The 15,282-nt window shown below is 39.3% G+C and overlaps 1 protein-coding gene across 8 annotated transcripts in view; it reads left to right on the forward strand.

Moving 5' to 3' along the window:
* The window catches only part of rabgap1l (RAB GTPase activating protein 1 like), a 186,531-nt gene that overhangs the window by 156,116 nt on the left and 15,133 nt on the right, over positions 1-15,282 (forward strand). Inside the window, exon 4 of one of the 8 annotated variants that reach the window (XM_062979420.1) lies at positions 62-4,130. The exons of 6 other annotated variants lie outside the window; for them this stretch is intronic. In XM_062979420.1, coding sequence (XP_062835490.1) covers positions 62-76 — 15 coding nt within the window. In that variant the 3' untranslated portion in view covers positions 77-4,130. Of the gene's footprint in view, positions 1-61; positions 4,131-9,828; positions 10,324-15,282 lie in introns of those variants that run through there. One more of the 8 variants, XM_008108939.3, reaches the window with a different exon arrangement.

Consider the following 15,282-nt stretch of genomic DNA (forward strand, 5'->3'; position numbering starts at 1 on the left):
TAATAAACCATGACACCACAACATTTTCAAGCGGCTACATGTAATATTTTTATTCTTTCAGTTTATATGTTTGTAGGTAACTCATCTGCTGTTGAACTTTTCTGGGAAACTGCATGACATGCTGAGAGAGAGAGAGTGAATGAGTGATTCTTCTACCACTGACATACAAAGGAGGAAATGCCTTTGTCTGATTCCCTACCATAGGTATATTTTGGAAAGTGAATGCTTGCAGGGAGGACTTCTGACATTTTGTTTTCTGTTCTGTCAATTTTCTTGATGGTTTGTTAATATTTATAGTAGCATTGATCGCACAGAGTGAGAAGCACACATTTCATAAAGTATTGCCTTTTATGAGGCTAAATAATTATTCAGTTACATTGGTTACATTTGTGGATAAAATGAAACTCCTCAGTTGAAGCCTTACCATATCTGATGATTATTATTTTTTGCTGCTTTTGCAGTTCAGGTGTAGCATAGTGACTAAGGTGAATGAAGACATCTATCTACATCTCACATTACCCACAAATTTATTAGTAAGCCTTAAAAAGGCCATTATTCTTTCAGACTGTATGCCATCACTGGTATATTTTTTTTACTAGCTTACCTTACAGGGCTGTTGTAAGGATTATTGCAATTATGTATGTGAAGTGTTTTGGGTTTTTTAAATTTTTTGAAATACACTCCATCAGTGATAAGTATTAAGTGTGAAAGCTTGCATTGTGTAACAATACTCACTGGTTGAATAAAATATTTTTTCTCTACTTGAATGTTTGTTAATATGCTGTCCTAATCGATATTTTGGGCCTTTAGATGGTTTCTGAAAGCAACACACATAACTATTATTCATTTAATGAGATATGCCAAAAACTCAAAGATATGTGATAAGCAGTTATGTATTGTTTTTTTGTTGCAGTGATCAGAAACACTGAATTCTAGGTGGGAGTAGTTTTTTCATGGTAGATTGGCAGATAACTGTCTCCTTATTTAGCTAATTGATTAGATATTCTGGTTCAGTAAATTGTCACTATAGATTTGGGTAATTTTTGTCTTTTTCTGAAATGGGCTGTGTTTAGTTATACAGATCCTTCCAAATTGGTCTTTTATTGTGCAGTTTGCCTTATCCACATAATTCAGTTGTGTGTGTGTGTGTGTGTGTAATTGTTGTCACCTCACACTTACAGACCTACTGTGTTCTTCCATATCTTCTTCCCAATATTTATTACCTTAAAAAGCCCATTAAGGATGGAAACACAATAAATCCACAGTAGCTTTTGAGCAGATGTTCCAATGTAGTTGCTCTTTGTTGATAAAAGATTGGCTATTAAATAGTCATATATATCTATATGTGTGTGTGTGTCAAAGTATGTATGTATGCATGTTGGTTTGTTTGTACGTTTGCACCACTAAGGCCCCTACATGGCGTGATGGATCTGGACCAAACTTGCCACACATAACCTTCATTACTCAACCAAAAATAATTGAGAGATTTTAACTAATAAATCCCACCCATTTTGGGAAAGAAAAGGAACTATGATTTTACTAGGAAAGAAAGGGAGTGAAGTGATTTGGCTGATGTTGGATGACATGTGTATGAGGGTGAGGGAGGGAAGGAAGGAAAAGGGAAAGAAAGAAAAAGGGAAGGAAGGAAGTAGGTGAAAGGAACGAGAAAGAAGGAAAGAGAATGAAGGGAAGAAAGAAGAGAAAGGAAGGGAGTTAAGAAAGAAAGAAGGGAAGAAAAAGAAGGAAGAGAAAGGAAAGCTAGAAGAAGTGGGAAGGTAAATGAGAGAAAGCGAAAGAAAAGAGAGGGAGAAGGCGTATGGGGGAAATGGAGGAAGGAAGGAAAGAGCTACAAGGAGAGCTTGCCCACTGTTGTCAGAGCATTGTCATTGGGACATTGTGATGTAGGTGGTTTCAGAGCTGTAAAAGGACGAAAGCAGCCCATCCCTGACACCCGGGCAAAGCCAGGTATATATACTATTAGAAATAGAAAATGCAGTTAGTGCAAGTTCTCATTCTTCATGTTCTGAATGAGGCAATTTTATCAAACAGAGTAGTCATGAACGCGAGTGAAAAATGTTTCTTTTTCATTTCCAAACCCAAACCATAGTTTGAAAGGAGGTTAAAACTAAAGAAGAGGGCTTAATCTCTCTCAACTTTGCCCTCCAGGAATCCCTGTCTAGCAGTAGCAGAAGTAGCAGTAATTTACTGGAATCCTGTCTCTCTGACCAGGTGCCCTTTCCCACTGCTTTCTAGGCCTAATATGTGTATACCTGAGGCTGTGTGGTCCAGACAGATGAAGGATTCTGTTGATATACTGCCTACATCTGTGTCCAACAGTCTCCCCATCTGAGCTAGCCAGGATGGTTTCATAATGAGCATTGGCATAAAATGGTTTGTAGTGCAACATACATGCTGAAATTGCTTTGTCCAGAATAGCTCATGTCTGCCATAGACTACCCAGTCAATTTTAAACTATGAATTTTATATTCATTAGTATTGTTATTTCAATGTTTGTATTTCTGTTATCATGAATAGATCACTGCTTCAGGCATTTCAGAATAAGATTATCCAGTCTGATTTTAAGGCTGGCTATGGAACAGAGATGGCTTTGCTTGCATTGGTGGACCACCTATGCCAAGATAGAGGAACTGTGTTCCTGTTGGTTGCAATGGACTTTTTGTCAGCTTTCAATACCTCCACCATGGTGTGTTACTGGACCATGGGATATGACTTGAGGCTACTGTTTTAGAGTGGCTTTGTTTCTTCCTGAAGATGTGAATCCAGGATGTGGTGCTTGAGGGTCCTGTTCAATCTCATTTATTTGTGTGATCCCCTGGACCAGTTCTGTCCTCCATGCTCTTTAAAATGTACATGAAATCGCTGGGATCAGGATCCTCCAGAAAGTTTTAACCTAGCACTGTCAGTTTAAAGATGACACCCAACTCTTAATACTTCTTGCCACCTCAATGCAGGGAAACTGTTTCAATTCTAAACCAATATGTATAATCAATCAGTAATGCACCGGGTTAAGAAAAACTAATTAAAACTTAATCCAGAGAAGTTGGAGATGCTCCTAGTCAATTAAAATGGAGATCAAGCAACAGAAATATAACCTGATGAGGTTATATTCCCCTTTGAATACACAGTTTCTGGATTCGAGCTTGAACTGGAAGTTTAGATCTCAGAAGAATCCAGGAGTGCATTTGCACAGTTAAGACTTGTGTGCCAATCGTGCTTTTTTTCTGGAGATATTACACTTGGCCATGACATATGCTTTAGTTATATCCTGTTTAGATTAGCATCGGGGCAGGCTTTGAAATGTTCAGCAATTTCGTTGCTCCAAAAAAGCTGGTGCTGGCTACAAAAAGCATGTAACTCCCTTGCTGCAACAGGTCCACTGAGTGCCCTCTAAAGTCCTATATGCTTCCCAATAAGCAAGGCACAATGTCTTGTCTCTAGGGTAAATAAAAAGTATCTATTTGTCCACTCTGAATTAAATGCTCTATGTTTTAATTCAATTTTCCATTTCTTTTTATCACCCAGTTTGCAAAGTCACCTCAAAAGCGTTAATGTTGGAACCAGAAAATCTTTACAGCAGTTGCTCACATACAAATAGATACTAAAATGAATGTCTGATCTTGGAGAGAATGTCAGATACTTGTGTAACTTGGCAGGTAGTTATGCAGTGAGAGAGGGTAAGAAGTCATCAAGTTATTGCCGTTTATTGCATAGTGGGCATCAGCTATGTTGATGTGTAGCTGTACTCACTTTGTCCTTTTTCAATGACGGTTATGACCAACAACTTAACAGCAAGATGCAATGACCCTCACTCCTCTCAGTCTAGAGACAGACTGATGGTGGTTGGTTGTTGTGGGTCACACAACAAACAGGAGAGAGTGCGCAATGGTAACCCACCCACCGAGTTACATGCCGGACACAATAGTGACTAATGGAAGGCAAGTTAAGTGGGATGGTCCCGGGTAACAGTAAGCAAAAGTTATGTACAGACAAAGCACTTGTTACATTCATACCTTCTCTTACATCCTCTACATTTTTTGCATATTGTCCCAAATCCTTACGTTGTGCACCTTTAGAATAGAAGCGTTCTTAACTCTGGTCTGATTTTTTTTTTTAAAAGGGGAATAGAATATACTGTCCATCTATAATCCAAAGCAGAAATGAACTAGTCATGGAGCACATGAAACCCCAGGTGATTTTTCAACCCCCGCTCCCCAAAAAACCCGCAAAATGACTCAAAAGTACTGCAAAATATAAAAAATTGTTATACCCCTCACCCTTCCCTATACCTTAAAACTTTTTAAAAGCCTCTAAAACCAACTAAAAAGCAACCAAAAACAGAAGTGACATCACACACTTCCTGGTTCAGTTTCAACCAATATTATACTAATGGAAGGAGTTCAGGAAGGATTTTAAGGTATGTGGGGATGGTGGAGTGATAGGGGATAAAATGGCAGCATGTTATAGCTGTTTTGGGGTAACAAGGAGTTGGGCAAAACCTTTAAAGGAGTCTGGGCCTTAGTCCCTCCACAATTGCACCCTTGGTCATGGGGCTTCTCTGTGCCAAGTTTGGTTCCAGTCCATCATTGGTGGGATCATAGTTACTCTGAATGTAGGTGAGCTATACCTCCCAAAATCAAAGCCCATTCCCACAAACCACTGTAGTATGTTCAGTTGTTCATAGGGCTTCTCTGTGCCAAGTTCAATCCCAGTCCATTGTTGGTGGAGGTCACTGTTTCTCTGGATAGAGGTGAACTACAACTCCCCAAATCAAGGTCCATTCCCACTAACCCCTGCAATATGTTCAGTTGGTCATGGGGCTTCTCTGTGCCAAGTTTGGTCCAGATCCATCGTTGGTTGGGTTAACAGTGTTCTCTGGATGTAGGTCAAGTAAACTCTTGTAAAATCATGGTGAATTCTCCCCAAACCTCTTGTCCAGTTGCTGATCAATTCCTCTGTTAACTGTGTGCCATAGGAAAGAGAAGGAAAGGGTTAAGGGTTAAGGTAGAGGCAGTGGGCGGGGTCATGCAAATTAAGGAATCCTAGAATGTCAATTCTGGAGGAAAAACAGAACATCTAGGGTGAAATTGTCTCCACATGAAAACCTTCACATGGGTGGGGGGCAGAATGGTGTCTGTGGAGGACACTGGCAGGGTTTGGGCTGTCTGATCATGGTGCTCTCTATAACCTGCATGTCAATGGAGGGAGGCCATTGTTGCTTCCTGCTCTGTGGGAACTATAGCTGTTTGTGGAGGCGGGAGGCTGTCTGTGTAAGTGGACACCTCCTCCACATACGCACATACACATTTTTCACTTTTATTATGTGTATAGATAGATGTGTATAGATGTGATTTGGTTTGTATTGTATTATATTATATTTATACACTGAGTATTTGCAATTATGGCACACAAGTGGCCAAACTGTAAGCTGCTCTGAATCCCCTTTGGAATGAGAAGAGTGGGGTAGAAATGTAGTAAATAAGTAAGTTCCTAATCTAGAAGAGCATCCTTTAAGTTACCTGTTAACTTATGATGACCCTATGAATTTCATAGCGTTTTCTTAGGCAAGGAATACTCAGAGATGGGTTTTCCAGTTCCATCTTCTGAAATATAGCTAACAGTACTTGGTATTCATTGGTTTCTCATCCAAGTGCAATCAGGGCTAACTACACATAACTTCCAATGTCAGCCAGGACCAGGTGCCTTTATGGTTTTGGTCATTGTACTAAACTCTAAATACCTATATGCATATAATTAACAATTGATAAATGATTTCCCACCAGAGTAGGGTTGTCATATTCTACTGTCTAAAATCTAGGCATCTAATTTGCATTTATGCAAATTATTCTAATTATGTTAATTTAGCACATAAATCATTGCCTTTTTATCTTGTAACTGATGTGATAGAACCAGTATAGAGTAATGTTTAAAATGTTGAGCTTAGAACAAGGAGACCCAAGTTTAATTCTCTGTTTCTCCTTGTGATCATGGATGTGAACATGGATCATGGCCTCTCTACAACTTACATACCATATATCTAGACAAATAAATGTGGTGTTAGTTCATTAAAAATACTATATTTTCTTATTGTTTGGACCCATTTCCAAAGATCCAAATATTCACATCGAGTGTCTGTCTCACATTCTTGCCATGCATCCCTCTCACCTTGTGCACTTGCTGCTCGCACTGCTCATTGTCCCCTTCTGTTTCCTCCCTAACTTCATGCCCCTCCTTTGCTTCTTGTACTCTTGGCACTTGCTCTCCTTTCTCTCCTCCTCCCTCTCGCAACTCATCTCATCCTCTCATAATGCATCTCTTTGTTGTTCCAGTCACCCCCCCCCCCCCCCCCCAGATTCATGGGTTCTTACACTGCCACTTGCACTGCTCACCCTCTCTTCATTCCTATCTCCTCCCACTCCATACCACATACTCTTGCAATATGTCCCTTGGTCTCTCTCTTGCTTCTTATACTTTCCTGCTTTCATCACTCACTTCCCCTTCCTTTTCACCTAAAAGGCAGAAGCAGACCTGTTTCATGCAGAGCAGGGTGTCTACATATTTCCCCCTATTTTGGCCCCTACAAAGACTGAAATACATTCCTACATTTGAAGTCGGGCCTTTTTAAACTGAAAAATTCACGCAAAGGGCAAATAGATTTAAGATGTAGTTTTTAGTAGGGCTGTGCTTCTTAATGAATAAGATTAGCTTATTTTAAGTTCAAGAAAAACTTGGGTGAGGTATACTATCAGCTTGAAAAAAGAGACAAGGCAGCAGACTAAGGATTTAAATCTTAGTTACCATGTTGGCAGCCCAGAGCAAGCAATGCTATAGTGCCAATTTCTCATTGTACTCTAAGAGAGCTGCAAATTTCAAATGCAGTACAATGCTCACAGATTCAGTATTGATGGTTTCAATCCTCCCTCCCCCCGACAGTGTTTGTAGGCCTTTTTAGGTCTTCCAATACAATTCTTCCAATGTAGTGTTTTCTAATACAAATCTTGTTAGGACTTCCAATGCAATTCCTGCCTAAATGTAGTTTCAATGCATTGAATTGCATTATATGAGTCTACAGTGACCATATAATGCAGTTTCAATCCGCATTGTATAGCAGTGTAGATAGAGCCTTATAATATTTTTACCTGCAACATGTAGTAGGGTTTGAAATTTGCTCTTTTGTGCAACATGGGAGTTCACAGATTCATAGGACCAACAGTAATTTAAATATCCAGCTGGTGAAGAAAAGTTGGCAACCTTCTTACCTTAAAAACTGACAATTACTGCAAATCCTAGAGGTACACTCTGTCTGATAGAAATAATCTAAGTCACTTGAAGCCATAAGATCAAGATTTGTACAGCATTCACGCCCCCTCTTCCCAAGAGGAACTGCTGACATTGGTTTTAGGACATCATCACCATATTGATATTTATTTGTATTTCACCTTTATATAAGTTAGCCTAATACGGGTATAAAGGCAGTCTCTGAGTTACAAACATCCGACTTACAAATACTCATAGTTACAAATGGGAATGAGACAACAGGAAGTGAGAGAAATCTACTCCCCTAGGAAGGGAAATTCACTCATGAAAGAGTTATCATGGGGAAAAGGTGTCTTGACTCAAGTTTTCTCACAAATCCTTGTTTCGACAGCAAATCATTTTTTCAAACTCCAACTATCACAGGGACAGCAAGTAGGGTGAAATCTTCTGAACAGGGGCACAGACTGCAAAACAAACACCACATGGGTGTTAACACTTACTTATGCTATCCAAAGTGCATATATATGGCTGGAGTTACACTTAAAGTGTACCTGTTCTGATTTTCAAACAAGTTTCACTTAAGAGCTAACCTAGAGAACCTGTCTTGTTCATAACTTGGGGACTGCCTGTTGTCAGTTAACAAAGTAAATGTGTTCCTGGGCATTATTTCTTTAACAGAAAACTTGGTGCCTGAAAATAACATGGGAAATAATTAGGATTTTTTAATCCAAAATTAACATAATGCATGTGTGAAATGGAACTATCAGGTCAGATAAACTTTGCATGAAGAAACAAAAACTCATTGAGCCTTCTAGAGCACATATGTGAAATTTGAGACCCATGGGCCAAGTCCAGTCCGCCATGATATTTTATGAAAATGAGTCTGACATCCCTGTTCTAGAGACCACTTGAAGTCTTCTTCCAAAATGCATCCACAGATAACTTTTTTGCATTGCCTGCCGCAGAGCTATTTCTGGAACCTGGCACATCAAGCCTGTGTCTCTTTAGCACTCCTTTACCATCCTCCCAAGTCCAAAAACGTCCAGTTTAACAGAAAACAAAGCAGAGGCTGGGTTGGTCTTTCTTTACCGCCTCGGAGTAGAGAAAGGCGGGATATAAATATGGTAAATAAAAAAGATTTTGTTAAAAGAAGCTAGGTAAAAGGTAAACATTTTCCCTTGACATTAAGTCCAGTCGTGTCCGACTCTGGGGGTTGGGACTCATCTCCTTTTCTAAGCCAAAGAGCCGGCGTTGTCTGTAGACACCTCCAAGGTCATGTGGCCGGCATGACTGCATGGAGCACTGTTACCTTCCTGCTGGAGCGGTACCTATTGATCTACTCATATTTACATGTTTTCGAACTGCTAGGTTGGCAGAAGCTGGAGCTAACAACGGGCGCTCACTCCGCTCCCCGGATTTGAACCTAGGACCTTACGGTCTGCAAGTTCAGCAGTTCAGCGCTTTAACACACTGTGCCACCGGAGGCTACTTTGTCAGATTTTGTTAACTGGGGTATACCTGTAGAGCAGTGGTTCTCAACCTTTTTTTTGACCAAGGACCACTTTGACCAGGGGCCACTCTCCAACCTTAGTACCAAAAGGGACATGAATCAGTTTTTGGTCAACTTTAGATTTGGTTTAGTTATCTGGGGTGCTGATTCAGAAAATTGCATTGGATAGACCACATCAGTTCTAGTTTCTGATACAGAACATATGCCATCCCATAGTCGCCATCTTCTTGCCCACAGAAAACCATATTTAATTATCTAGAGACAATGTGGTCTATCCAATGCAATTTCCTGAATTAGCACCCCAAATAATCCCAGGAACAGGCCTAAAATGAAGACACCAAGGCACCCCTGCTCCAGGTGCCACATGGAACGTCTCCGCTCAGGGGGAGGGAGGAGGAGAAACAGCAGTCAGGAGGCTTATTGTCATGCCTTTCGTGGGTAGTCAGCCTCTCCCCCCCCCCCCCCGCGACATCCCCAATACCTTGGCACTATAAGAGGGTTTTGTGAGTCTAGTCACTCTTGTTACAACAGTCTAGTAACAGTGAAACTGTAGACCATATTTTAGTTCTTGGGGATCACTGGTAGTCCATGGACCACAGGTTGGAAACCACTGCTATAGAGCGATACATAACAATTTCCTGCTCTTTCATGACACCCAAACTCTAAAAGAGATATTTCAGTCCTCAGCAGTAGGATTGATCAAAATGAATTGTTATTTTGTCATCTTCGATGACTTAATATGCTATTGGTACTATTTGTCCTTAGTTTCTATTAAGTAATTTATGGACAGTATAATAACTTCTATTTTGTACTTCTTTTGCTGTTTCTTATTGTAGTATCAAAATGATCCTGAGACTCTGCATCATTTTTAAAAGATTCTAAATTATGATAGCTTGGAAGGCTGTAGCTTTAAATTTTTCATTGCAGGAGACAACACAGTGGGAACCTGATTACATATGGGCTAAATTAAGCTTTTCTAGCTTGATAATGTTAGTGTTTCACAGTAGTTGGTCTTGCAGGCAAACTTTGTTTTGACTAAATCCTTATGATTTGAAAACAACTGTCATCTGACTAATTTTCCCAGTAATATAAAAATATTCTTTACTGAAGCAACTTAGTGTCCAAATCATTGCTCTGTTGCAACCATGTATAATGATGTTTAGTAAGGTGTGGGACTTGAGTTACACCCAATGGTAGGAACAATCGATTTGCATCAGCCAGGCAAATCCATCTGTTTGTTCTTTCGCTGTTCAAGACGAGAATGGTTGAAGGTGGAGTTTAGTGTGTTACAGCCTTCCTGAGCTGGAACTTGTCTTTTGGCTCCCAGCTTCCTCCTTTCAAACAAATGTTTGTTTTAATAAGTCAAAGCAGGAATAAGTCAAAGCCAACCCTCCGTCCAAGGACACTTTCAAATTGGGATTTTCTTTGACTCCTCCTTATTGTTAGATTTGGTACATAAATTTCACTGGATTACCTCTCTCCTTCTCAACCTTTTATCCATGATTGAAAACAGTAGTTGCTCAGAGACTGTCCTGGAGGTAAGTTTTATCTGTGTGTATATCACTGTAGTTTATACTTTCCTTCCTGTTTTGGAAATGCAGTGTCCTCCTGAATAGGTGATTAAAATAGGTGTTGATTTTTCAGAGTCCTACAATTTAGAGGTGCAGTAGTACACTTACAATGCAGGATCAGTATAATAAACCTCTATTTGCAATATTTTCTTACATGGTTATGAAAATGTGCCTCCATAGTGATACAGTTTTAACAAGTTGGATATTTTTAAATGGAATATGAAACCTCCCTAGAGACTATTTTAGATGCCTGAATCTTTCCTTCTGGGATTCGCAGTGTTGCTAAAGATTTTCATTTTAAAAATGAAAATGTGTGAAGCAAAAATGAAAGCTAATGCTGGAGATTGTGAGGGCTAATTTTGGTCTCTTCTTAAAGGCATATAAATGGAAGAAAACCACAGTGTTTGCATTGGACTCTAGTCAGTTCTTATTAAGGAGTAAAGGCATTTTGATAGTGTCCATCAGTTAAAAAGAATAATAATACTATATTCGATTGAAGAGTTTTCTTTCACTAAATTGCTGTATTCATGAATCTCTTTTGTGGAGAGAGGAAGTGGGGTATAAATGGGATACATGGGATATGTTCATTTTTAAAAAACCAATGTGGCAGAGTTTTATTCAAGTAGGGGAGGACACTGCAGTTCCTAGCACACTGTTTGTTTGCTTGCCCACTCATCTGTAAAGCTCAAGTATGTTACTGCTTTGCAAACACTGAAGCTTTTGGCAAGTACATAGCAAAGCCAACTACTGTTCAGACAGGGTAACTAAAACCCTTTAAAGCTTTGGGGAGTTCAACTGAATTGTTAGTCACATATCTCTCAGCTAGTCTCACGGTTCATATCCATGTACGAGTAGTACCAAAATATTAAGAACTCTCCCCACCCCACCCCAGCCCTCCTCTTTAACTTATACAGAAGAATTGAGAGCTATAACCTTATTTCTTTGTTTTCAGCTGTTGTGACATACCTTCAAGTCATTTTTGACTTAGGGTTGACTCTAAGCTAGTCCTGTATTCAAACCTCTTACATGTTGTCAAGCTAGCTTAGTTTAAGGAAGTAATATTTTCTCCTTTTGCTGGAAATACAGAACTATGGACTTTCCCCCCCTTTTTACTGTCATTACTATTGCACTTAGACTCATAGAATCATAGAATTGGAAGAGACCACATGGGACATCCAGCCCAACCCCATGTTTCCATGCATAATGTATGCCTACCACTTGATGTATGCTTGCCATGTACATTCATCCTTTTATCCGTAGTGGGGATGGCTCCAGAAAATTACATTGGATAGACCACATCATCTCTATTTTTTTAAAGATATAGTTAGCATGATTTCTTATGGGCAAGCAGATAAAAACTGATGTATAGCATATGCTCTGTAACTCAAAATCTAGAGCTGATAAGAAAAAACTGGTGCTATTTTTGGAATCAGCAAGTTAAATATACCCTGAAACTAGGGCCGTAGCCAGAAAAAAAATAGGAGGCGGTTGAAACTTTTTTAGCGAATCATAACACAAAATAATTTAAATAGTATAGTTCATTCTATATATTTTTATATAGACTTAATTAAATCAATTTTCTAATTTAGTTTCAAAGTTTCAACTGAAATTGGTAATTTATAGTTACAAAAGAATACCACAACATCGGTTGGAAACACTTGAAAACTGTGTCAATACACTTTGACAGAAATCAGGCTCCATTGATAAACTTCAGTGGACACTCAAGAGTGCAAGTCCAGTTAGTCTTTCTTGCTCCATTGTGCTTCTTATGTATGTTTTCAAATGTTTAAGAGTTGAATATGACATACAACCCCCCCCCCCCCCCCCCCACACACACACACACACGGAGGGATTCAGGGCGGCTTCCAAGCATAAACTATAAAAATTGGCTAACATTCAATGCAAATCAGTGCAATGCTCCACTAATGTATTCGGAGTGTTGGGTTCCCTTTGGCCAATCCAGCTTGTTTGGCTTGGCCGGATGGCCTTCACAGTAAGGGTTCAGCTGTCATGTTTTCCATCCATTGTGGGAATATGTCGCAGCCAATCACTGGTCCTCCTCCCCTATTCGGCATTACATGGCATTGGGAGGCTGCTGCGTGCTGCTTGCAAGGAGTTTTCCCGTGAGCCTTGCCTATTGGGCCGGATCTTCCCGGATCTTTGCGCTGCGGATCGGAAATGGCTGTTCGGCAACCTGCCCATTTTTGGAAGGCATGTTAAAACGGATTCGTGGGTCTCCCAGAATTCGGCCAGGAGAAACGGATCGAGGTTCAGCCGAAATGCACAAGTCTATTTGGAAGCCCACATATTCACTGGCATTGTAAACGTAACATTAAGAAAAAGTCAGAAGAACTTCTGGTTTTTTTAAAGTCTCAACTGGCCATTTCAGCTAATAGTTACAATATATTCTTGCAGTGGAAAAATGTAACTTGAAAATATAGCAGTTATTTTAAAGCTAGCACAAGGAGAGTTTTCACCATGTAACAAAATTTGAAAAAGAAATCTGTTCCTGGTTTGAAAGTGTTATTTCCTGTTTAATTGTGCAATATTTACTTTGAAAGTAGTTGTTATACTCCAGAAACTTCATTTTTGTGGCTGCCACAAACTATGTTGAGTTGGTTGAGACGATCAGATATTCATTTGCAAAACCATTGCCAAATGTGCTGCAGGATATCCCACAAAAACAAAGTTTTTGAAGTTTAATAAACCTTTTCCAGGTTTTTATGATATAACCAATTAGGAAATGACATTTATATCCCAGGAACAAAAATTGTGGTACATAGTGTTATTCTTTTAAAAAAGGAATCTGATTTGCTTCCTCATGCAATGTGTAACAACATCTCAATTTCAGTTACATTTCAGTTAGTGTTGGAAAAAATGATTATAGGATTATAATGACCAGTATCGCATATTGTCAGTTATGCTACTTAAGATTCTGGGAGTTATTCCAGCTAGGTCTGGAGGGACTCTGAATTCCCAGTCCTGGTCTAGTTACATTATTTGCATGACAAGACATATGAAGTCCTGTGAGAACAGCTGGAAGACCCATGACATGATGCTCTGTTTTAGAATAAACTGCTACATACCTTGTATATTTGGTAGCTGAAATCAAAACACGTTACTCTACACAAATTTAGTAGAGGTTCCTCATCCAAGATAGGAGCCCCGGTGGCAAAGTGTGTAAAAGCACTGAGCTGGAGACCGAAAGGTCCCAGGTTCAAACCCCGGGAGCGGCCGCTGTTAGCTCCAGCTTCTGCCAACCTAGCAGTTCGAAAACATGCCAATGTGAGTAGATCAATAGGTACCGCTCCAGCAGGAAGGTAACGGCGCTCCATGCAGTCATGCCGGCCACATGACCTTGGAGGTGTCTATGGACAACGCCGGCTCTTCGGTTTAGAAATGGAGATGAGCACCAACCCCCAGGGGAAAACTTTACCTTTACTTTACCTTTCCTCATCTAAGAGGAACTGTATATCTAATGAGCAGAAGTTCTGAAATATTTACTTATTTTCACCAGTTATCAATGATTTTTAATAAGGTCACGTCTATTTTTGCTTACCGTATACTTCTCCTAAGTTTCTATCAAGGTTCTAAAGCTTTAAACCCGTTAAGGTGGGAGAGACAGATATAATACTTAAAGAAGTTTTGTCCTCACATATTTTTTGCAGGTAGCAGGGAAATTTTTCGCTTCCTTGCAGTTATATGTTGCTGAGGCTATGATTCTAAAACACTGAATAAATGTAATTAGAATTTCTCTACACATTCGTAGAATTAGCAATATCCTCATCACCCTTTCTACTCCACTCAACATTAGGAGGATTTTGCTGTTACTTGAAAAATCACACACCTTGCACATATTTCCATTAATTTTGCATTTCTTATGTATTTTAACAGACTATCACATTGCCATTTCTTTAAAACATTCTTTAGCCCAGTTTTCAGTTCTTCGAGATTTCAAGTTGGCTTACATTTGAACAAAACTGAAAAAATAAACCTTTAAACACTTGATAAATAATCTCACATACAAGGCTTAAGAAAATCAAAAAGCCAGAATGTTTCCACATTCTCTTGCTCTCCAGCAGATTCCATGTGTGCACACCTTGTTCTTGCTTGTGAGGATTGTGAAAGAAGTTACAAGAAAGGGAGTTGATCTTTGAATATTACAGCGAGGATAACTCATGCCATTGTATTTCTGACTTCTACGTACAGAAGTGAGTGCTGGACAGTGAAGAAAGCTGGCAGGAAAAAAATCAACTATTGTTCTTGGGGCATATCATGAGATGAGATGACTAATTGAAAAAGACAACAATGCTCATTGATGTGGAAAGCAGTAGCAGAAGAGGAAGACCACATTAGACTCATCCAAGGAAGCTACAGTTTGCAGGGCCTGTGCATGGCTGTTAACAACAATGTCTCTTGGAGGTCTCTCATTTGAACGGTGGTCATGAGTTGAAACCAATTTAATAGTGATGCATAACAGTGAAGTTCTTTGTATCAAACTTAGAACATAGGAATAATACAAATACGGTAAATTTGCTGCTTCAAGGGAAAGAGTTAAATTAATCTAGCAGTCTACCAATTTTAAAATATTATCTGACAAGGTGTGTTAAAAAGACAGAAACATAACACTCCCATAAGAAAGCTTTGGAAAGGAGCAGCTCAATTTCAATCCTTAATACACACCTTCTCTATGCTTGGTTCTTAAATTTCAAGAAATTATTGTAAACTTTTCATGGTATAAATAAAATTTTCCGGATTCACAAAGTCAGAAAGAGGGTTGAGAGAAATAGTCACACACAGGACAACATGTTCAGGCAATAATGGCTAGAAGACCTTAAAAGTATTCTGTTTTACCATAGCTTGGTATCACCTGTAAGGATATGGCTAGAGAACAGCCTCTCATGCTTCACTTCTGAAGAATTAGTG

Source organism: Anolis carolinensis, chromosome 4, assembly GCF_035594765.1.
Source record: "Anolis carolinensis isolate JA03-04 chromosome 4, rAnoCar3.1.pri, whole genome shotgun sequence".
Classification (NCBI taxonomy): domain Eukaryota; kingdom Metazoa; phylum Chordata; class Lepidosauria; order Squamata; family Dactyloidae; genus Anolis; species Anolis carolinensis.